The sequence below is a fragment of the Callionymus lyra genome, chromosome 19, assembly GCF_982586985.1.
Source record: "Callionymus lyra chromosome 19, fCalLyr1.hap1.1, whole genome shotgun sequence".
Classification (NCBI taxonomy): Eukaryota; Metazoa; Chordata; class Actinopteri; order Syngnathiformes; family Callionymidae; genus Callionymus; species Callionymus lyra.
In genome coordinates this window covers 14,181,427-14,206,449 of record NC_141836.1, presented here as the reverse complement: position 1 = coordinate 14,206,449, position 25,023 = coordinate 14,181,427, and the positions used below count along the sequence as shown (strand labels likewise).

Sequence of the window (25,023 nt, the reverse complement as noted above, 5' to 3'; positions counted from 1 at the left end):
GAGGGCCTGGGAAGAAATGTTTACATGTCATAGGCTTCTACTCGAGGGCCATTTCAAAGAAGATACAGGAGACATTTACGGAATAAGTGAAGGGTTGGTAAGTATTCCGGCTATTTGCCGCACTAAAGAGGAATGGTATGCCTGTAAAATCAAAGTAGAAGGCAACCGAGTGTACAAGACATTTTTTTTCTCCCTTCCTTTGTTTGCAAGCCATCCTACACCCTCTGAAGTCCTTATTCCAGCTTCATAAAAATCACCTGACAAGTTCAGCCCCGAAAACATCCCTCGAACACAGACTTTAAAACTCTACTTTAAAAAGAAAAAAAAGATCTGTCGGGGATAAGGCAGGCGCATGTCTGCGCCGCTTTGAAAAATCCCTCGGCCTGTGTCCACAGGCTCACAAAAAGGTCAGAAACGCTCTGTAAGAGTGTGGTGTTTAAGAGGTGCTGGGGCCAGTGGGGCAGATGGAAGGATGAAGCAGCTGCCAAACATCTGCATCCCTGCTTGGCTGTCTGCGTTCGGTATGTTCTACGCTGCCTTTGTCACAAACTTCCTGCTTGGATAGAGGAAAAAAAAAAAAGGAGCTGGCTTTAATAAAAAAAAAAAGCTTTAAAGGTATTGGAACATTTAAGGACTATTTTCCTGGTCGTTTGTGTGGTAGAGCCTAACCCAACAATCCATTAAAATGTAAACTTGTTTTCTACTCTCCCTAATGTCGACTAAGGGTTGGGATTATTTTCATCGTTAATCATTCCTTTTTAGAGTTATAGACAAACTTAAAAACATCCAAATACTTCCATGGTTCTTGTCTGTAATGTCCATCTTGTATTGAAGTCTGGACATCAGGAATTGCTTAGAAAACAGTTAAAGCTTGATTTTAGTGGCAGATGCTGGGCCATCAACCTTAATCTTGTGCATGTTCACCGACACTTGCAATGTGTTTGAATGAAGAAAAACTTCAGACGGCAGCTGAGAGACAAACAAACTTAAAATATAGAGCAATTCCTCATGTCGAGGCTTCAATACAAGATGGACGTTACAGACGAGCAGTATGGAGGCATTTGAATGTTTTTAAGTGTCTTTTTGGACAAAGGCAACTCCGCTCCAGTCGCTACATTAAAATGAACAAACATTTTTGTCTATAACTCTAAAAAGGAACGATAAACTATGAAAATAATCCCAACTCTTAGTCGACATGAGGGTGAGTAGAAAATACATTTAAATTTTAATGGATTGTTGGGAGAGGATCTACCACACAAATGACCAGGAAAATAGTCCTTAATTGTAGACTAAGATGAAGAGATTGGAGCTCCAGTCGCTACATTAAAATGAACAAACATCTTTGTCCAATACTCTAAAAAAGTAAAAGATTACTCTGAAAATAATCCCAACCTTCAGTCGACATGAGGGGTGAGTAGAAAATAAATTAAGTTTGAATTTTATCACTTTAATTGATTGTTGGGAGAGGATCTACCACACAAATGACTAGGAAAATAGTCCTTAATTGTAGACTAAGATGAAGACGAAGAGCTCCAGTCGCTACATTAAAATGAACATATACATTTTTGTCTAAAACTCTAAAAAAGTAAAAGATGACTCAGAAAATAATCCCAACCCTTAGTCGACATAAGGGGTGAGTAGAAAATAAGTGAAGTTTGAATTTTATCACTTTAATTGAATGTTGGGAGAGGATCTACCACACAAATGACTAGGAAAATAGTCCTTAATTGTAGACTAAGATGAAGAGATCGGAGCTCCAGTCGCTACATTAAAATGAACAAACATATTTGTCTAAAACTTTGTAAAAGTAAAAGATGACTCTGAAAAATAATCCCAACCATTAGTTGCCAAATTTGAATTTTTGGCATCACTTTAACTGACTTGCCTACATGAAAAAAATGAATTGAAAAATAACTAAATAATTAACTTAATAAGCATATTGTTGCACCTCTCCAAATAGTATTTTGGAGTAAAAAAATAAAGTTCCTAGAATCCTTTGCTGTTCCATCCCTCTCTGCTCCTCCCTCGAACCGACGCACACACTTTGACACACATCCTCAGCTTCCTTCTAACACTCCTGGAGCTCGCAGGTTGTGCAGGAGGACCACGCAGCACCGCCTGAGAACTTTGACTTGATGCTCCCCTCGCATGAACCCCCCTCAAGATGAGGGCTTGTGACTAAAAACCGGGTGTCAAAAAAAAAAAAGTGGGGGATTAAAAAAAAACTCGAATCGGACCGGAGCGTAATTACGCAGCGCCTCGCCATGGCCGGTGGAGCTCTGCTGCTGGTCTGGAGCTACTGCGTCCTGGCGGACTCGGCCTTCACCAACTTCACCCTGGACAACGAGTTCCACTCGAGCTTCATCCACCGGCGGCTGAAGAGCCAGGAGCGCCGGGAGATGCAGCGGGAGATCCTGTCGATCCTCGGGCTGCCGCACCGGCCGCGGCCGCACCTCCACGGGAAGCACAACGCGGCGCCCATGTTCATGCTGGACCTTTACAACGCCATGTCCACGGAGGGCGACGACGACCGGTACTCGTACCCCTACAAGCCCGTCTTCACCACGCAGGGACCCCCGATCGCGAGCTTGCAGGACAACAACTTCCTGAACGATGCGGACATGGTCATGAGTTTCGTCAACATGGGTAGGACGCGGACTTGAGCTCCTTATTCATTTCAGATATTTTGGTTTTTACTGATTCATTGATGTCCAGAGTTAGATGATCATGTCAAGAACCTTCTTTAAAGAGCACATGTGAAGTTATTTACACCAGTAAAAAAAACTGCCAGGGCTGTCCCTGGCAATAGGTGAACTAAACAACAGAAAGTGTTACACGGATTAAGAAAACAACAACTACTTTCTATAACTATCTTATTAAATATTACATTTATTTATTTCACAAACTGTATTATTCATTTTATTATATCAAGTTAAAGTACAATTTCTGATTTATTACAATCAGAAAAGTGTATTGCTAGTGTTGTAAATACAACAAAAGGATATTTATTTTTGCGATTAAATAGTAATTGGTGATGAGTGACGTCACTTTGGCTGAGCCAAGGTCTCAAGCAGCCAAGTTCCCACACAGTTTGATGTGATTTATTCATCTGGTTTTTTGTGTGATAAAAATAGATTTTGAAAGGGGGAAAATGAATATGGTTTGGTGTAACAAAGTAATGGGAATTTTAAACTGTTCTAAATTAACTCTTTTTTTTTTAAACCAGTCAAGGAATACATCTTACTGCTATGGGATAGTAGAGATGAATATATATTGTTACTTTATTCATTTAATATTTTAATGTTTCTACGCAAAGAGGAAATTGCAGAAATTAATAATCCTGTGGAAGGGAAAATGAGTTTAGACGTTTCCAAACGGAACTGCGGAGTATCTTTTACAACGTGGGAGAGACAGATTGAACAAAGACATAAATGTTGGATAAACGCTTGGCAAGTCGTACGAGTGATAACAGCTTAGCAGTGATAGAAGCCATTCACAACCGCTCTCTCGCTCCCGATCGTTACTCTTCTAAAAAAAAAAGTCATTACGGGACCCTGAAAGATTTGTGACCTTTTGGGGATTTTAACTGAAATCAAAAACAAGTTTAGAACGGTCGCATTCCTGCAGTAGATTTTTTCAGTCAAACAGCTGTGCGGCAGCTAATGTTCAGGTGCCGGGGCTGCAGATGATGGTGCAGCCCGCCGCTAATATGTCAACCATGTGTTATCTAAAGAATGAGTAAGTCAACAGCAGGAGGGGATCAAAGTGCACTGGATCCTCCCTTCACTTTGATTCGGAGACATCCCTTTTTTTAAAACGACAGTCGACCATCCAAACACAACATTCAACCTCGTATAAACTTGTTATCCAACACTTATATTGCTGCAGAGCTTTATCTTATCGATGAAAACGCAGCAACAATAATAGGTTGTTAATGCAAGAGCAAATTTTAAAGGCGTCATCATGAGTATCACGAGGCCGTGTAAGATCCTCGTCAGGTTGTGCGATGGAGAGGGAGGTGACACCGGTTCCTGCGACTGCGACTGTGTAATTACCGCGGGAGCTGCTGCATTGTGGCTATTTTTGACAGGCCGTGACACACAGATGCATCTGACCACAGAGAACTTGAGGAGTCGAGGACTTGCCAAACTGAAGGGCCCGAGAGAGCCCGACGGAAGAGCAGGGAGAAGTTGGACCCAAAAAGAAACGCCAACAAAACACCCAGAAGAACATTTGATTTAATATGGTTAATAAAATCAAGTGTTTTCCCTCCATTATTGTTGACAATCTGGGCCGGATTATCCTCATGGCACCGGAAAACCTTTTGTCAAATTATCAAACATCGTTTCCCCCTTTTCGCTTCCGGTAATTGATGTTGTGTTTGTCTCACGTGACGCTAATGACTCAAGTCTTGGCAGCGTCACTCAAAACACGAGATAAAGCGCTGTCACATTAACCCTCACATGAGGAGTGATTGCCATCAAGTGGATTCCGATCCAAATTCCTTCCTTTGCTCGAAAACCTTTCGGGGATTAGTGTGAAGCTACAGTCTTAAGCATGAGCTGGAGTTAATGCCCGAAGAAAGAAAGAAAGAAAGATAAAGATTAAGGTAAAAAAAAAAAAAAGTTAATATGAAACATGGCACATGGACAAATATAAAAATATCTTAATAGGAAAACTAATGTGTTGATTTAAGTGTGTATTAAATAGATGTTGGACTCTATTGTACTCATTAGTGTCTGTTTGTACAAAACTCTTTTTATTTAAATATTTACATTAGAAAATGTTCTTAAGCCCCGCCCACTTAAAACATTTTGTTTTTCTGGGTTTCTCGTTAAGTATAACCACACCCACTCTGCTGTGATTGGTCAAGCATCAAGGATGGTCAACAATCCTGAAAGTCTCCAAGTGACTCGTTGTATGAACAAAGCAGGGCACGATTACAGTTGGCTGGAGGAGTGAATTATTATTACATCATAATGGACTCTGCTCTTGTAACCTCTTGTTCGTCCACATTTCAGACAGGGGAGAACTTTATAAAGAAATAAGTTCAAAACATGGTCATGATGAGGGACTTACTGCATCTTGGAGAGGACAAAAATGTACACATTTGAATAAATAATATACAAATATAGATGGATATTAAAGTAAATAAGACTAAAATAGAGGATAAAAAAATGTCAGGATATCAAACATCAAACAGCCATTGAATAAAATAAAATAACTTTTGCAATTGGATTATACAACTGTAAAACATGTGAATGTGGTAATAAATAAAAGGCACAAAAGATATTTTCCTATTTTCAGAGAAAATAATTACCCAATAAATGAGAAATCGAAAGGAGAAAAAACAAACAATGGGCTTTAACAGGTTATATTGATTACATATAGATACAAGTCAAATAGACTATGTTTTTCTTTCTAGGTCAAGAATGTACTTGTTAAAATTAGTTTGACCACAGTTTCCTCTGCCATTTGTTGACTACTGCAATAATATATTATTTACAGGGAATTTTTGAGTCGATCGTGGGCTTTTGTTCCTCACAGTTCCTCCTGATCCACCAGCAGTGGTTTCCTTGCTCTCGATCGACGCCATGCGGAGCTGATGTGTTTGTGTCTGAAGTGTGACGGAGATCAGTGGAGGTTGTTAGGGTGGGTGCAGGCTTTTGAGACAGACCCCAGGCCAGAGAGACCTCCCTCTTACTGAGTCACTTCAGTTAAAAAGCGCAGCTGTGTAAATGGCTTACGGCACACATGCAGAATGTACGAGGAAAAACACAGGTCGCCCGTGATGCTGGGTGTGTGCCGGACGTGCCGCGATAACTCTTGAATACAAACAACCTCCGTGTTGTAAACCATCCGCAGATTTCTACTCTTAGTTCTCGACCATTTTAAGTCGATGAGTGGAGTTTTGCGTCACATTAACCTCTGACTCAGACCCCACATACGCAAACTAAACTTTAAGTGTCCACTTAGCGGTCCCGGGGAACGAGTCACGTATGGGATGTTTGCCGCCCGGGGACAGAAACGGAGGCATCATCCCCACCTTTGTTTGTGTGGGAGGAAAAGTTTATGGCCGTTTACAGTAAAACAGTTGCCATCAGATATGTTAGTCACCGCTCCCCGTCTGGATGAGATGAATGTGCGGATGAGAGGGTCACTGTTTCTTATTAGTGCACTTACTGAGACCAGGTATGACGTTGGTGGCTCAGAAATACAGCAACTTCCTCAATAAAGAGGAGAAAACTGTCCACTTAAGGAAACTGTGTAAATATACATAACACCTGTCGATACCTACCACTTCCTTTTAGCTTCTTATTTAATAAGAGTAATTGTTTAGATTTGACATGAAGCTTTACAAGGTCATAAAGTAGTATTTCCATCGAAAACAGAGCAAATAAAAATCTAACAAGATGCAGCTGATGAAGAGTTGCCCACTATGACGATGCCTCAGGATTCCATTTCTTTGGTGGAGTCTTGATCATTTCCACCATCAGAGTTGCTTGGAAGTATTCATCTAAATTTTGTTTGCAAAACTTCGAATTCTTAAAGGGATGGTTCACATTTCACTTATTTTCTACTCCACTCTCATGTCGACTAAGGGTTGGGATTATTTTCAGAGTAGTCTGTTCCTTTTTAGAGTTTTAGACAAAAATGTTTGTTCATTTAAATGTAGCAACTGGAGCTCAGTTGTCTTCATCTTCATCCAAAAAGACACTTAAAAACATCCAAATACCTCAAAACTGCTCGTCTGTAACGTCCATCTTGTACTGAAACCTCGACGCGAGGAAATGTTCAGACAAAACTTAAATAATTCTGTTTCTTTTCAGTTTGTTTGTAGCGAAAGTTCCATGTCTCTCAGCTCCAACTACAAGTTCATCCTCATTAAAACACATAGCAAGTGTCAAACAATAACAATCTTAAAATATAGATTTATTTAAGTTTTTCTGGATCATTTTTCTCATGTTGAGGCTTCAATACGATGGACACGTTACAGTTTGTAATTTTAGACGAAAATGAAGACAACTGAGCTCCAGTCGCTACATAAAAATGAACAAACATCTTTGTCTAAAACTCTAAAAAGGAACAGATTACTCTGAAAACAATCTCAACCCTTAGTCGACATGAGGCAGAGTAGAAAATAGTAAGATTTGCGCGGAAATATCCCTTTAAACAAGTATTTCTATTAACTAATTATAACCAATCATTTGCTCATAAATCCAGGAAGTAGTTATACCTGCGTTACCATGGCGACGGTTACCGACCTGTCAGCTCCTTAAAAAGAGAAGCCACGCTGCCAACTTTTTTTTTTGGTGTTGTCAGGGAGGAGGCGAAAAAAGCAAGAACCTCTGACCGGTCAATGAGTTTTTAGTTTAATTCAAGGTTTGGGCATTCAGTCAGCATTGTGTCATCGGCGTACAAAGTCACAGCTGTGAGCTTGGAAGCAGTTGTGTCACACCACAGTCACGCTACTGGCACGTGTTCCAGGAGAGAGAGAAAAAAAAAGAAAAGACAAGACAGTCATTTTCAAGAAGATGACTCCAGTAATAAGGTTGTTTTTTTAAGAAAATCATATCTCGCTGTTTTTTTCCCCTCCGTCGTCGCATTCCTCCTCTCAGCAGGCTGCTCGTGGTGCTGAGGCTAATACAGATGTTTCTGTCTGTCTGCAGGCCAGAGCAGCTGTGCAAAGAGACTTTATCTTCAATACCTCCTTACTGACCTCCACGCTCATGTCTGGTCCTGTTCCACGCACCCCGACCAGATTCCCCTCCGCGACTTCCTGCACCGGCAGTATTGATTAGCAGCTCCGGCCCCGTCGCCGGGGTTTAGTTATCACGGGGTCCCGGGGGTGCGTCGCGGTGTTCAGTCTCCCACAAAGTTCTAGCCCCCCCTCACCTCCAGAGGTTCCGAAAACCTCCAATGCTCCTGGACATAAAACATTTCAACACTTTCTCAAGTTTTTGTTTCTCCCGTGTTATTCCACACCCCAGCGAACACACACGGGGACGGAGCAGATTTTTTCAATTAAAAAAACGACCACAAGACAGATGTGGAAGTGTTCATTAGGAGGGAGGCCTCGACAGCCCCACGGACGCTTTATTTGCAAACGTCTGGTGCGTTTAAAAGGTTAAAGGGCGACTAATGTGTTGATTTAAGTGCGTCTTAAATAGATGTTGGACTCTATTGTACTCATCAGTATGTGTCTGTTTGTACAAAACTCTCTTTTCATTGAAATATTGACATTAGATTTTGCCTAAGCCGCGCGCAATGAAAACACTTCATTTTTCTGGAGATTAAATCTTGTTCATAACCACACCCACTCTGCTGTGATTGGTCAAACATCGAGTTCAAGCGTCATCGCATGTCATCAATCCATGAAGTCTCCACCTCCAAGGGACTCGTTGTTTAAACAAAGCGGAGCTTGATCACAGCATTACGTCATTATGAACTCTGCTCTCGTAACCTCTTGTTCGCCGAGATAACTTGAAAACATGGTCATGATCAGGGACTTACTGCTTCTTGGAGAGAAAGACTTCAACATTTGAAACATGTGTGTGAGTCAGACAAGTTTTTCACTCTAGTCTCACTTTAAGGTTGTACGACTAGTTTACTAACTTCTGGTGCAGAGGTTAAAGTATCAGAATAACGGCAGAAAGATGGAAAAGTACGGTGCTGTGCTTACAAATGCTTTTAAACCCTTGTCAGAAAAACATTTGTTTTCGGGGGCCTCCGGGTCACCTTGACCCGGCGACGACACAAGGGTTAAGTACAAAGGGAAGACCACTCGAGCCGGGACCAAGATATCACCAAGGGTTTCAAGACAAAGACAGTCCAAGCCGAGACGAAGGACCAATAAATTAATGAATTCAATTAAACCAAGAGACCAAGAGAACATGATACTAAGACCATTTCCCGAAGATTGAAAGCGCCGAGACAAGATGGAGGGTACGAGAAGTCTATAGCTCGTGAGCAGAAACAAGGATGGCCATAGATAAACCTGCCAGTGTTGACCTTCAGAACACAACAAGAGTGCAAAACTGGTCTCGATTGAAACGGTCACTCTCTCCTCTCCTAATGCTCCTAATGAACTTTAACACCCTGAACTCATTTCATCTGATGCTCCTCAAATGAAAACCAGAGAGAAGACAGGATGTCCTCTCCTCTCCTTTATGCATTCTCTCCCGCCGCAGCACCACTGTGTGTGTGCATACATGTTTTCAAGCGAGGGACTCGGAGCCAAACACACATCCACTCCAGCTAATGCCCCAAAGGAATGTTTCTGGAGCTAATTAGTGTTATTGAGTGCATGTTTTATTGCCTTCTGCAGGACAGGGAGTGAGCAGAAACCTAGGAATGCTACAGTTCATAGAGATAATTTTGACTCTGTCAGGTCGTTTCTCATAATCCACTTCAGCGCTAGATTAAATAGGCAAGCGTAGTCAAAGCGGCGCAAGTTCAAGTGGGATTATTTTTCGGGGGAATTTAAGCCTGGTGGTTCAAGTTAGCCTGGATGTATGTTGCAGATGAAGACACTTGCTGTGCGAGATGATGAAACTCGCAGCAGGTGGGAGGTAACAATGTGGCTAGTGGTCCAAGAAGGCCCAGATGTTAGCAGCGGGTGTTTGGACGGTGCACGGGGTGATGGACGGAGCACCTTCATTTTCTAATAATGTTTCCTCACTCTTTCATAAAGGCAGTGTTTCTTGCCCATTTCTCCTGAACGTGGCTTCCATTAAATGCTGACCCGCGGCCAACAGCGCGTGTCGAACAAGAAAAAGAATGGATTCAAATAAGCCGCGGTGAAGAAGGTGCAGGGGATGGACTTGTGTTTCACTTGTTTGCTGTTTTTGGGTTATGCTGGCCTGGTCTTATCAGTGAGCTGCAGCATATAGAACTCCCGTCCATTCAAGACGGCGGGTACCAAGCAGTGAAGCTGATATAAGAGCAGATATGGGCCAGGAAAAACAAAATACAGTGCTGTGTAGAGAGGCTGAAAACAGAATTCTAACAAGAGGGAAAATAATAGATGTAACGTAACCTAAACTGTAGAGAGTGTGTCATTTATTTAGACTGAGGTAAAGTGCCTGTATTTAATCGATCCTTATGAGTGTCAGAGTGAGCATTAACAAGTGTTTTTACTTTATGTAATGGCAGTTTCAACTTAGTTTTTTTTATTTTAGGGATTCATTTAACTTGTTGTACAAAACAATTTAAAACTATTTCTGTCTTCCAAGACTTCCAATCTCCTAATTTCCAATAAATGTAAAATAAATCACCATCGTATAATGTTACTTTCATAAGACTTTGTGTTATTTATTTACTTATTATTTTATGCACTTAGATCTGGTTCACAGTCCAGCCAATAAAATATTTAACTAGAAAATCTAAAATACAATTGAGATCGTAAAAATAACTAGACTTCACAAGCTTTATATGACACTACAAAGTAAAACTGCCAAAGATTAAAGAAGATTTGTCCGTTCTCTATTTTTTGGTTCAAATGGATGAAGATATATTTATTTTTTACGCTTTATTTTTTGAACTTCAGAATGAGATACAAAATGTGCCCCTTACCTCACAAACAGTCTGCATTTTTGTGACTATATCTTAAATACAAATTTGTGCCTGTATATTGTTTGTGATCTCAATAATTTATATCCAGGATTTACTTATTTTTAATGAGGTTTTAAGTTTAAGGACCAACATATTGATATTTTGGCTGAAAAAATATAAAGACAAACACTTTAATTACATTTAAAGATTTAAAATCATGAATTTATTTTGAAAGTAATCACACAATCGAGTAAGATGCAGATCACAGGCAGAATTAATTCATTACTAGCGGTAATATATCAAAATATTGATATATTGCAATTATATAACACTATATCCATATTCGACAACGCTGCATTGATTATTAAAAATAAAATCAAAATAAGATATTATTTCCCATGTTTGGCTTGCAAATAATAATGTATGTGTTTTAGTTCGTTTTTTAATGATTTATAGTTCAATAATATGTGTTAAAATAAAGTAATTCAATTTTTTACATTTTTTAACATGCACATATTCACTGTTTGTTCATTTTTTTGGTTGCAACTAAACTTCTGACCTCTAGATGGCATCAATCATTAGGCCCCTGCCGCTAAATGAACATTGCTATCCCAGTGATGACTGAGAACGAGAGGATACACAGCAGCATCTTTTAAAGCTTGTTAACAAATGAAAAGACTAATTACTTCGCCAAGAGTCATGCGTACCTTGAATTCTACAAGTACTCGACAATACTACAAATATATCCTTGTTCCTACAGCATCTTGATATTTTGTATCGCGGCCCCTGTATCGTGATACGTCAGTATATAGGCCTCTATTCCACTAGAGTAACTTTGTCCGAGCGCAAGACTTTTTCATCAAACGGAAAATGACTCAAGATATAAAACTGTTTTGTTGAAGCCACATGACAACCTATAATAACATTACAATACAAGAGTTATAGTTGTAATATGTCGATCATGTTCTTTGAAGTAGGAACTGGATGTTTTTTTTTTTTCTGTGGACAGTGGGAACATTGAGTGTCTTGAAGGCCCAATGAGCATATTGTATGTGGATGTTCCTGAGGTCTATAATAAGAGGCGGCGAGGCTGGTCTGGGAGGGAGTGGCTCGTGTGGTCCCCAAATTAAAGAACTTTCAAAACAAGAGGACGAGGGAAAGAGTGTGTTGCGGAAACGTCGTGGCTGCGGTTGTTGTTTTATCGTGCAGCGAGGAGGAAGTGCAGCTGGTCAAAGTGGCGTGAGCTTCTCACCGCCTGGCGCTGCCTCCACAGCATCTCGTCATCCTGCCTTTTCAGCAGATTGGAGTCAATGGACTTTTGAAGATTTTCGGATGTGGTTTCTTTGTTGTGTCATTTTGGATTTTCCTTCACGGCTCACCCTTTTTTCAAAAATATATTTTGGGGTTAAATTGACGATTGTGGTCAAACAGGAAGTGGACATTCAGAGTTAATGGTTTTTAGAGTTCATCTTAGAGTAAATGTGTAACTTTATTATATTACATTACTTATTCCTCAATAATGACACTTCACAAATAAAATGAAAAAATATGATGAAAAAAATCATATCGTCTTGAAATTAATTGTAATTATAAATAACATTCATTCTTATTATTGCATTTATAACTTTTTTTCAAATAATTTATTTTATGTGTAGGTGAATTGTGCTTGAATTGATGGTATGAAAACAAAGGCCAGTCACACCCTGGAGTACAATATTGATTGGTCTGGTGAATTTCACAATACAAATAATAAAATAAATAATAATAAAATTGAAATTCGGCAGAATTTAAATGACTAGAATTGCATCTGTTTAAAGCAATAAATAACAGAAACATTTTGTAAATTTTTTACAATAATCAATTTAAATAAACTCAACAACATTACGGGTGAATAAACTATGGATTATGATGAATTAATGTGTCATATTTAAGTGTCTTTAAAGCCCTGAATATAATAGACCAATGAGGTAAATTTTAATGACAAAGCAAATGTATGGTGCCACAGGGATCCGTCCTTGGACCCATTTTGTTTGTATAACTACTGGATAAATTGATATCCCACTATAACTATTTTCATCTTAATTCAGATTTGACATTCAAGAAGTAGTTGTAGTTGCTGTGCAAACAGTGAACTTTTACTCTTCATGCCTCAGATCTATTTTGAACCCAGCAGTGAGCTATAACTGCCAAAACGGTGATGGAAGCAAACTCACGGCTCCAAGAACGTCGTAAAAGTCATCACTTCAGTTGCTGATTGAACAAACACATGTTGGTGAGCAGGATCTTAAAGGAATCAACAGAAGTTGAATTTAAATTATTGCATGAACCTTCGGAAGGAAGCCGGTTAAGTCAAAAGGTTTTTTCGAAGAAATTATGTCATTGCCATTATCTAGATTTACTTTCTGTGAAGTCACCTGGTACCCTTGGAAGTATACCCTTGTACTGTCAAATAAATAAACATTATGAGCACTTTTCTCCAGGTTTTTACTCCCCGTTTTCATTTCCGACTGTACGGAAACTGTGACTTACTCGTTCCCATTAACCACCATTAAGTCCCAGCTGTACTGGGTGAAACTGCGGTTAAATAGATGAAGAAATAACACCTAAATAAGGTCACATTTGACAGCGACACAACCCTTTAATATCTCTTACAAGGAGATCAGGTGTCAAAAATAATAGGCCCTTCAGGGATGTTGGAACTCTCAATGAGACAATGGGGTTACGGCGAGAGAATTGAGGGCAAGAGGGGGGGAAGTAGTCTGGGGATTAGGTCTTTAGAGTAGAGGAGTGAGAGTTGTACGAGGGGTGAGAGGCCCCCTGTCGTGGAGCGGAAGTGTTCCGAGCAGAACCGAAGGGTGTGATGGAGTCAAACAGACACTTGGGCTAATGTGAGCCGTCACATCTGTCTGCTGCGACTGCGAGGCCTGAGGTGTTGGAGAAGTGTCTTAGGTCTACTGGCCCAGCAGGGGGCGAGGAAGGTGGGGAGGCGGGACTAGACGGACGGATGAGAAAAAGATCAGTTTGGACTGGTTCTTTTTTAAACGCTCTGGTTGATGTTTTCGGTACAAACGCCAGGCACCTGTCTCCCCACGGTTGTTCTAATTATGGACGACAAAAGCCCGTAATGATCGTGCGAGCCCGGTTCTGACGCACATGACGGTTCAATTTCCAGTGGAAGTTCTTCAGCCACTGATCCAGACATTAGCGTTACCGGTCTTTACGACAGAAGAGTGCATGTTTGTGGTGCGTCTGCACGTTGGCTACACAGGTGGGATGATGGCTACTTACTTCCTTAAAGAGGAAGTCATAAATGCTCCCGGTTGCCCTTAACTGAGCCTCTCTCCCCGGTCTAATGACTGCCATATTGTCGTAATGACCTGTAAGACGTACGAAAGAATCAGCCGCGACACTCTGGACTTCCCTGATCCGCAGCGAGTTCATTAGGAAGGAGGAAGGAAGACGAGTATCCAGCTGTTCTCGCAAGCAAAGATGAAGCGTTTTGTTTGTTTTTTACAGTAAAATGGGAGGTTCAGCTTCTCAAAGACACTCACAGGTCTGGCTTTCCCCCAGAGGGTGTGCACCTGTGCTGGGGTGGAGGAAACGTTTGTGAAGAGAGAGAGTGAAGAGGGATGGACCGGAACCATAAATCTCAACTGAAAAATGGAGAGATGAAAGAAGTGAAACATCAGGTGTTTCAAAGTCAAAGTTGTTTAAGAGGTCGATAACATGATCCAAAGCAGTTCCAGCGTGTTTCATGTTGGCTGATCATATTGAAGCGCAAGATTCTCTCTTGTCCTGACTTGCATAACCTGGCCAGGTGAGCAGCATATTGTGTGTGTGTGTGTGTGTGATTGTTGCCAATGATCGACACATTATTCTGGGTTGATGTCAAACCCACGTCTTTATTACAATATCACTAGCAGCTGCTCCCTTCATGTCTCCGCATGTGCATCAGGAGCATAAACAGTTTTGTCTCCACTGAAGCCAGAGGGTTTTTAAAATATGTCCTGATCAAAAAGATACTGTAATTGTTGGAATTAACTTGTCGTTCTGTGGTTAGTAATGAACTTGTGCGATCAGCTGAGACACTTGAATGCGACGTTTGCATTCATGAAGATAAAACCTGAGCCATAACATAAAAGTTACTTGCCAAACGTAAGAGTTACTTGGTAAACATGGAAGTTCATTTCCAAACGTGATAGTTACTCGTCCTAAAGTGAAAGTTAATCGTCCTAACATGAACGCTACTTACCAATTACAAAGTTACTAGCCAAACGTGAAAGTTACTTGGTAAACGTGAAAGTTACTCGTCCTAACGTAAAGTTACTAGCCAAACGTGAAAGTTACTTGGTAAACATTAAAGTTACTCGTCCTAACGTTAATGCTAATTGCCTATGTGAAAGTTACTCGTCCTAACGTGTAAGTTACTAGCCAAACATGGAAGTTACCTGCCAAACGTGAAAGTTACTTGGTAAACGTTAAAGTTACTTGTCCTAACGTAAAGTTACTTGCTAAACATGGAAGTTACTTGCTAAATGTGACATTTTCTTCTCCGGACATGGAAGTTTTCTGGTCCCAACTTGAAAGTTACTGATGTAACGGTTACTAGTCCTTACGTGAGAGTTACTACTCCTTATGGGAAAGTTACTCATCCTAAAGTGAAAGTAACTCGTCCTAACTTGAGAATTACTAAGGTAAAAGTTACTCGTCTTAAAGTGAAAGTTACTTGTCCTAACGTTAAAGTTACTTATACGAATAACTTTTTTTCATGTTTTTTTCATTTCCCTTTATGATCTCCATACCTTTTAAATGTATTTAACACATTAATCAAGATTCTTATAAATACATTTAACATAAATTGTAGTATCAAGGGAATAGTTTTAATTGAATGAATAAAAATGAGTTTAAAAATAAGAATAACATTTTTTAGTTAGGTCACATTTTTCACTTTTGTCACTGGACACAAAAGGCAGAGGCTTTGTGGCGTGACCCTAATATGGACTTAATTCCAGGTTTAAATCTGTTCAATTCATGCATGAAAGATTTTGTTTCAGCTGATTCTACACAAACTTAAGTGGTAGTTCCTCTCCACTGAACATGGGCTTATTCAAGCTGACATGTTTTGCCAGTAAAATGGGTGGAGTAAACCACCAGTAATCTTATGCATAATGCCTTAAAACTGTTAAACCTCACAGTAGAATTACTGAGCTAAAGGAAACTTCTAATCCGCTTCAATACCTCAGAAGAATGGGAGTCGCAGCGAGGAGCGACGGCCCATCCCAGGCCCTTGGTTTCACAAATAGGCAATTGTGTAATGTCTTTAAACAACTGTAATTACAGAGAATAATAGAGGATGATAGAGGAAAGTCTTCAGCACAAGAAAAGGAGTTCATGCTGGGTTGAGGATGACGGATCACAAGAAATAAACACCACTCAAGTGGAGCTGGGAAACAAGCCCTAATATTTATGTATCCACGACAATATTTACTGCTTGAATAGATCTGTACTCAAATCGGGCTGACTGATCATTTATGGGACATCCCCAGATGGCCGAGGCAGTTTAATTGTAGGAATGCGGCTGCTGCCGCTGTCCCATGATCTGGGGAGGGAACTACAAAACATCTGACAGCCGAACAATCAGAGGAAGATAAATGTATCCATATTCAAGAGAAAAAAAGAGAGATCAACCTCATAAAGTAGTTGCCCCCGAAGGCCTGAAAAAAAACGTGTTTGTGGTATCCCTTGTGTTGTTTCTGGGTCAAGGTGAACGACCTCCCTTGCTTCCAGAAACACATATGCAGTGGTGGAGGTTGTTCATCTTGACCCAGAGACAACACAAGGGATACCACAAACACATTTTTTTGAGTTAACACAAGAGGTTCCCTTGGATAATAAGCCTCACTATTATGCTGTTGTGTTTGGCAGCACCTTGTCCAGGCGTGTGTCCAGATTTTGTGATAAACTGATAAACAGCTTGAAGGGCGACTAATGTGTTGATCTTGGACCTCTATTGTATCATCAGCATGTGTGTGTTCGTACATAAAACTCTCTTCATTTAAATACTTATCAGAAAATGTGCCTAAACCCACTTTTTTTGGAGATTAAATAATTTACCATAACCACACCCACTCTGCTGTGATTTGTCAATAATCATGGTATCATCATCCTGGAAGGCTTCGCCTCAAAGGGACTTGTTGTGTAAACAAATCTGGGGTGATTACAGCTGGCAGGAGGAGGAGTGAAGCCATTATTATGTCATAATGGACTACGCTCTCGTAACCTCTTGTTCGCTGGGATTTCAGACGGGGGGAGAACTTTATAAGGTAACTTCTATAAAACATGGTCATGATGAGGGACTTACTGCATCTTGGAGAGGAAGACTTTAACTTTTCTGACTCACTCACATGTTTAAATGTTGGAGTTTGACAGAAGATGCTTTTTATAATGACTCTTCTGACTTACAAGTTTTGTTCAAAATGGTCCGTTACACCTGCAAGAAGCTAATAACTCATCAATAACTGCATTGTAGAAACAATCCTGACCAGCCACCCAGACAAGGCCAAAGTATCTTGGTATAAAATAAGCAGTCAATTCCAACTTGTGGCCACAGCCTCCACTATAAAACATCATCCACCAGAGAATGTAAAATGTTAATTTCATCAAAACAGAAACCTCTGGCTGCCTGTCCCAGAAGGTCTCCACTTTCTTCATGATATATGGCCCTCACCGGCCAAGAATAAATCACCGACCGTCATCTTGTTTGCACAAGTGCGTCTGACTGACAATAATGAGTGAGGAGGTGTAAGATGAAGAACCCCCGGGACTGTAGAGTGGTGGCAGTTGTTGGAGGTCGGGTGGGTCTCACCGGTGGACCTTTGGGGGATCGCTGCAAAGATGTTATGGGGAAAGGGGTTGAACGGAGAAGGAGACCCAACTCATGAGAACCAGATGAGCAGCCGGGCTGAATGACTCTCCTGGGCTGGTGGAGAAAAAGAGAGAAGAAAGTCTCATAAAGCTGTCAGAGTCGGGCTACATCTCTCTATCATGGCTCGACCAGATGCTGCTACACCTTTTTGTGACTCATTCATGAAGTACAGAGAGCTCACGTTTACAAACAAGATACTAACCCGTCAATCTCCACCACAAATCCATCTCTAAATCATTTATTTTTCCTCTCTTGCAGTCGAGCACGACAAAGAGTTCCTGCCGGTGCGGCGGCATCACCGAGAGTTCAGATTCGATCTTTCTCGGATCCCGGAGGGCGAGGCCGTCACGGCCGCCGAGTTTCGGATGTATAAGGACTACATCCACGAACGCTATGACAACGAAACCTTCCGCATCAGCGTCTACCAGGTGTTGGAGGAACACTCGGACAGGTAATAACTCATCAATAACTGCATCAGTATGTTCAATATTTCTTAGACACGAGTTTGACTCTTCTTGTCAAATTTTAAAAGCATTTTTTTCCATCATATTCTCTTTAAAAAGCCATGTTTTTTTTTCGAGAGTCTAGTGTGTACCTAGAGGTTCCTGTTGTGCAGATGGAACAACACAGTCATTTATTCCTCTGCCAGAGACAGAGTTGGATCCATGAATGGACCAGAGCTCCGTGACACATTATCTGCCCGGTCAGAAAATAGGTCGGCGTACATGAATGGCCGCTCCAAGAACAAGGCGTTTTAGTATCCGACGCTGAAAGGCAGGAGAGAAAATCCAGAGTTCACCGTCCAACAATAGGACTGACTTGGACATGCACTATTTCACTCGCTACTTTTCACAGTTTCCTTTTTTCCTCCCGCCACAGCTGTGGTTTTATCCCCTCTCTTTGGCTCGCTGGCTCGCCCACAAAATTCCAGTTAGTGATGGACTGTGTGTAGTGTATAAATGGACCAGTCGTTTATAAAGCCATTATTGCCAATTAAGAAAATGAATCACTCCCCTGGGCCTCACCATCTGGTAGCCCCCCGCCCTCCCCTCCTGCCCCTCCTCACTTCCCCAACTTCCCTTTTTCTTACACTTGGTCAGTGTTTCAAGTCAGTTTTTTACGCCCCTGATTTCATCGTCCATTCTACAAGGGCGGTCTGCTGCCCTGTCCATCTCAGTTTACTTGGGTACTGGGACCGGTACGGATCTAGGAACCAGAACTAGTCCGTGAAACTTCTGTTACCGGGTCACACAGAAAGAAAAAAAAAGGATATTTATAATTACTGCCTAAAAGGAGTTTTATTTAGAAAACCGATTTTGAAATGACATCAGCGTTAGAATCTTGTAAAACAGAGTAAAACACAAACTCTAGAAACAAAACTTGAGTCCTCGTTCCATTGAAATAATGCTTGAACAACAAAAATGCTCCGTCATTGGTTTAAGTCTAAAAGCCAGGAGACACATACAAAACACCATCGTCGACATAGAATCAAATATACACAGATGCAAATACACAAACATCTTGTTGTAACCAGTCCTGAGATATTGCTGATTCAGCGTTTTGGTGAGATGTTTTTTTTTCATGCACTTAATTGTAGTCATTGTGCAAGTCATGCCATTATATGTATTATATTCTATATTTTTTAATCAAAACATTGTAAGTAAGTAAGAGTTATTTGTTAAACGCCTTTCTAGACCAAGCCTAGAAGGATTTCTCTCCTCTGGTTCGGAAGCGTGGTCAGGAACCACCAGTAGATTCTGATCCACAGACCTCAGAGCCCGAGCTGGGGTGTAAGGCTGGATCAGATCCCTGATGTAAGGAGGAGTCTGACCATGAATAGATCTGAAAGTAAGAACCAGAATTCTAAAAATTGATCCTGAAAGAAACTGGCAGCCAGTGAAGAGTTTTAAGGATCGGGGGAATGTGAGTTCTTCTACTAGAGCGGGTCAGAATTTTAGCTGCAGAGTTTTGTATTAACTGCAGGCGAGACAGCTCCTTCTTGTTTAGACATAGGGCATGAATATTGTTCAGACATTTAACCCAGAAAAGATTGGGAACCCCCGATTTAAAGGATGTTAGTCCTGCCACGTTTTGCACAAACAACATTTTCCCAGTGGTTTTGGTTTTGAAACTCAATGAACTGTCTTGAAACAATTCCATAAGGGTTCAAGCTAGAGAATATTAAGGAATTGGCCAAAGTGATTTCAAATATCCTGTGGAATGGTCGAGTGTAAAAGAGTTTTAATGAATTCCTGACTTTTTATTTGGCATTTACAGGGAGTCTGACCTCTTTCTCCTGGACCAGCGAGTCATCTGGGCTGCCGAGGAGGGCTGGCTGGTGTTCGACGTGACGGCGACCAGCAACCATTGGGTTCTCAACCCGGGCAGGAATCTGGGATTGCAGCTCGCTCTGGAAACAGCAAACGGTCGGCATCAGAAATATCACCAAACATCTTCTTAGGATGTAGTCGTTGATGGTGGAAAAAAAGTTACAAAACATGTTCAGGGAAATACCAAAGAAGTCGGACTCACTTAGTTGCTTAAAATGCAATGAAAAGATATATTTTATTTTATTTGTTGCAGTAAATAACTTCATGTCTTAGGTGTGATTGTTCGTAGTAGACAACATTTAGCTTTTAAATTTCTTCTTCTATGTGGACATAAATTAAATTGCAAATGTTTGCATTTCGGCTGGTGTTTAACTTTGATTGTTGTTGCTGTTTCAAAGCCATTAGAGGAAAGTTTATTTTATGGATTTCGCTTCTTCGAAAAAGCCACAAAATTCAACATTTAAACATATGAGTGAGTCAGAAAAGTTAGACATTAGATGATTTTTATAATGACTCCTCTGACTTATATTCAGCAAAAAAAAGTTTAAGTTCTAACAGAGAAAACTGGAACCGCCTTGATCTGAACCTAAAGTTCGTTTTTATCACATTTCTAATATAAAGACAGTCAGACAACGTCACTAGTCTTCTTTATCAGGTTTTGTTTCAACTTGTACGTCTTTGTATTTGACTTAAAATCGGAATTATTGTTTGATATTGAAGAAGAGTTTCTGTTATCGTCACGGATCTGTTTCTACGTGCCCTCATCCCTGCACCAGGAAAGCATCTGTGGGCCTCAGTGAAGGAGAATCACAATAGTGTGATTGAGAATTGTTCCTCAGGATGTTGGCTAAACGTGTGATGTCGTCGGAGGGAGGAGAGGCTGTTTTCATACGTAGTCGTCCTCGTTTGTATCAGCGATAAAAAGGTTACGAGAGAACAAGCAAAGACATGTCAACGGGATGTCCCGTCGCCAGGAGCTACCAGAAGTCCTGATTCACCACCAGATCTGGAACACATTCTTGTGTTTGTGAAGACGGGAGATACTCGCTCTCAGCCGCGAACACACCCACGCGGTGACTTTGAAGTTCAACGCTCCATTTGTCTCCAGTGTTTCACAAGAGAGAACAATTGCTGGCAGTGAACTTGTTAAAAGGCAAGCGTTGTCGACGCAGCAGATGTTAAGTGAGGCGGAGTAAAAACACAGCTTGAATTCAAAACCAAAAAACACCAGTAAAAGATAGACACGAGAACTTGAGCCAGATTCTCATTCTCTCTGCTGCCCCCTACAGGTGACAGCATCAACCCCCGCCTGGGAGGGTTGATTGGTCGCAATGGGCCTCAGAACAAGCAGCCGTTCATGGTCGCCTTCTTCAAAGCCACCGAGGTTCACCTGCGGAGCATTCGTTCAGCCTCCGGGGGGAACAAGCAGCGGAACCCCAACCGCTCCAAAGCCGCAAAGACCCAGGAGGCGCTGAGAGTGGCCAACATCGCAGGTAAAGAGAGCAATAGAAAAGCAGTCGAGAAAGAAAGGTTGTTAGAAAATAACAATATGGCGATTATAATTCACTTATGCGTGTGTAAAAATAAAACAATTCTATTTTTTACAATTAACATGCTAATTTTCACAGCTTTTTTCTGTTGCAATTAAATTTTCGGCCTCTAGATAGCAGCATTCGTTTTGTCTTACGCAGCTTAATGAACATTGAAATCCAGCAAGATACAGGCGATGACTGAGGACAAGGAGATGCAGCTTTTAAAGCTGATGTTTGGACATACTTTGGTTTAAAAAAAAAAACTAGTAGCGACTTCGTCAAGAGTCATGGTCTGTAAAAACACTAGAGTCAAGTACTCGACAATACTACAAACATATCCTTGGTCCTACAGTATAGCAATTGCAATACTGTGACTTACTTAAGTAAGTAAGTCACAGTATAGCAATGTATCGCAATATATAGTATCGTTGGCCTTGTATCGTGATACGAATCAATACACAGCCCTGCAAGAGACTCATTATTTTTGCACTTTACAATTTACTTTAGCGTTTTAAACTGTTATTAGGAATGACCTCATCCAAACATAAAGTAGCATAGAATACTTTTATTTAAATTTGTATTATTGCGGCCGTACTATTTTGGTCTGGGCACTTTTTACATGATGACTTTAAACACATCTTGTTATTTGTTAATGGTGAGCGAACACAGCTTCGAATGAGCGACACTTTCCAAAACGCATTACACGTTTATATTCACGAAAATACCATCTTTGTCAATCATCCACTTCCTTGTCCGAGGACCATGTGACTTTCATCTCAACGTAATGTGACAAAGCCGCTGATTGGCTGAAATGAGCTTGAATAAAACAATGCAATTGCAACTGTACAATGTGATATAAACATTCAAGTGAGTATAAAGTGAAATGTATTGATTAGTTGTAAGTTAAATAAGTGTCATGGGACATGGTTCAGCCAATCAGCTATCTCCAATGTTACATTTGATTAGATAAAAACGTTTCATACTTGTAAACGTTGAGCAGTAATATGAAGTGACATGGATGTGATGACGGCTAGAAGAGTTGCCTCCATGTGGCGTCGACAGCATTGTTGGATCTTCAAATATACATCTGCTGTTATTGTTTATTTACACACTCATAACAGAGCAGCCGGGGCCACGTTCCCCGCCAGGAGGTGAGGCAGCACAGTGCACATGTGCACCGTGCTGAGGGGCACCCGGGGCCACAACACACGGGTCCGTTTGAAGTACTTGTGCAGTACTTTTTTTTTTTAACTGCATGATGAAAAGCAGTCGTGATCATTTCCACCCACTAATGTGCCACAGAGCCCCAAAAGGTCACCCGGACATTTGGAAAAGAAGCCATAGCACAGAACGCACATTGTTGTCTTAACACATGGAATTGGACAAAATAAACAGGATGAGGAGCGAGCAGGGCGACATATTGAAACATCTGTTTTGGCCGGGCGTAAAGTTGAAGTCCAAAAAAAAAAAAAAAAAAGGCAGGATGGCCCGCTCGTTTGAAACAATTACCGAACTGCTGCTGTATCTGGAGGTGATTTCCTGCAGCCGTTGTTTAAATGCTCTTCTGTTCAAGTCTGTTATTTGTCATCGTTGCCTAATTAGGATTCTGGCTGCGCTGAACGCTCACGCTTTGTTGCCAAAATGTGCGTTTTTCATGTGTTTTTTTTTTTTTTTTTTCTTGTGCTTCTTCCTCAGAGAACAGCAGCACCGATCAGAAGCAGGCGTGCAAGAAGCATGAGCTCTACGTCAGTTTCAGAGATCTGGGATGGCAGGTAGGAAAGTGGTTCACGATTAGAGAAAGAAATTTACTGCTTGTGTGCATATAAATGGAAGTACAGTTTATCGCTGGTGACAAAAATAGATCATTAAAAAAGGAATATTGTGACATTTTAGCCTGTAACAATGAAAATTAGATACTGTGACTGGCCTAATATGGTGTCATCTTATGGTGTCTCCAGGACTGGATTATCGCCCCTGAAGGGTACGCGGCGTACTACTGCGAGGGGGAATGCTCCTTCCCGCTCAACTCCTACATGAACGCCACCAACCACGCCATAGTGCAAACCCTCGTGAGTGTCTACTCTTTTCCAGTATTTAGGAAGTGATTTTCGGTTTAGACATCGTGTTAACATGCTTGCGAAAAATATTTTACGTGTTAGCATGTTTTTTTTTTTCACGATTTATAGTTCTATAATGTGTATGCAAAATTAAATAATTCTATTTCTTACATTATTAACATGCAAATATTCACTACGCTTTTTTTTAATTTTTCTGTTGCACTTAAACTTCTGGCCACTAGATGCCATCGTCATTACGTCCTCCGCCGCTAAATGAACACTGCGATCCCGGCATGACTGGGGACGAGAGGATACAGTCGACTTCAGCAGATTTTAAAGCTGATGTTTGGACATATTTTGGTTTCTAATCAAATGAAAGCATTTTACACAGTACACAGTCAAGTACTCGACAAAACTACAAATATATCCTTGTTACTACAGTATTGCAATATATCGCATCGTTGTATATATATTATTCAGGTATATGTGATATATATATATATATATATATATATACACACACACACATTTTTACACACACATCTGTTCCATCTTACCTATATATTCAAAGCTATATACCGGTAAATACATCAACACTATCAACATTTGACAAAAAGATGCGTTTTATATAGTATCAAAAACCACAGGAAGTTCAGTTTTAACAGTACTATGATGAGTTTGAGATCTAGTATCGTCAACATCTGCTCGCTCCCTCTCCTCAGGTTCACTTCATAAACCCCCAGCAGGTCCCCAAGCCGTGCTGCGCCCCCACGCAGCTCCACGCCATCTCAGTGCTCTACTTCGACGACAGCTCCAACGTCATCCTCAAGAAATACCGCAACATGGTGGTCCGAGCTTGCGGCTGCCACTAGGCCGTCCTCATCTTCACACACACACACGCAAACACGCAAACACACACACACACTCACATTTGTGCTTTCTACTGTGTATACAAGACATTCACAGCCTTGATTGTTTATGCACGCAGTCAACAATGTCTTGTTTATTTCAGTAATTGTGGTTAGTGCTCCTCTTTTTTTTTTGTAGATTTATGAATTTTCGACCAATGTGGGTTCTAATCAAAGGAACTCGGGTGTGTACATGTTTGTGTAAATATTTGTTTTTTTAAACACTAAACCAAGAGGTGTATTTATTTCTTGAAATGTCAGTACAGTTTTCTCCTACACTTCATGTATACAATGTTCTGAAATGGGTTTTTTTTTCCATAGATTTGTTGCCAAATTTACAAGTGTACATAAAATGAAAGGTCATTTTGTAAAATACACAACAATCCGATGAACTGTTGGATGACAAGTAGTCCTGGTTGGATTTTTTTTTCTTTTTCTCTGTGCTCAAAGTTATCAGGTTTTTAATTCCTCTGCTGTCATATTTAAAACAAACGTCTATTTATTGAAAGCCGGCTAAACTGTTCCTGGTTCTATCCAAAATGTTTTACTGCTGAACTGGTACAACAATAAACTGGGAGAAAACCAAAACAGCCATCTTGAAGTATCGTGTTTTATCTGGATCAAACGCCGGACGGACACGCCAAGTCGAACGAGCTCTGCTTACATTGCACTTTCTTTTTTCTTTTTTTTTTTCGAGGGCAAATATCTTGCAGAGAT

The 25,023-nt window shown here is 40.6% G+C and overlaps 2 protein-coding genes across 5 annotated transcripts in view; one reads left to right on the top strand and one right to left on the bottom strand.

Annotated features, from left to right (window-relative positions):
• Positions 1 to 19,896, bottom strand: part of spo11 (SPO11 initiator of meiotic double stranded breaks) — a 29,121-nt gene extending 9,225 nt beyond the window's left edge. For 2 of the 4 annotated variants that reach the window (XM_087782381.1, XM_087782385.1), the window contains exon 1: positions 19,767 to 19,886. The gene's annotated coding sequence lies outside the window, so the exon portion shown is untranslated. Of the gene's footprint in view, positions 1 to 19,766 lie in introns of all 4 variants that reach the window. The other 2 variants (XM_087782384.1, XM_087782382.1) reach the window with 2 other exon arrangements.
• On the top strand, positions 1,898 to 24,981 carry bmp7b (bone morphogenetic protein 7b). Its single transcript, XM_087782380.1, has 7 exons — positions 1,898 to 2,646; positions 17,738 to 17,930; positions 19,757 to 19,905; positions 21,099 to 21,302; positions 23,037 to 23,113; positions 23,300 to 23,410; positions 24,121 to 24,981. The coding sequence occupies exons 1-7, from the start codon at positions 2,265 to 2,267 to the stop codon at positions 24,268 to 24,270; spliced, it is 1,266 nt and encodes a 421-aa protein (XP_087638506.1). The 5' UTR covers positions 1,898 to 2,264; the 3' UTR covers positions 24,271 to 24,981.
• Positions 24,982 to 25,023: the final 42 nt, after the last annotated feature.

What these genes read in the sequence shown, in the direction of transcription:
- bmp7b (XM_087782380.1), top strand. Translation starts at nt 2,265, where the DNA reads ATGGCCGGTGGAGCTCTGCTGCTGGTCTGGAGCTACTGCGTCCTGGCG. An exon ending in GAGAGTGGCCAACATCGCAG is followed by an intron (nt 21,303 to 23,036) that starts GTAAAGAGAGCA and finishes CTTCTTCCTCAG; the next exon opens with AGAACAGCAGCACCGATCAG. An exon ending in TCAGAGATCTGGGATGGCAG is followed by an intron (nt 23,114 to 23,299) that starts GTAGGAAAGTGG and finishes TGGTGTCTCCAG; the next exon opens with GACTGGATTATCGCCCCTGA.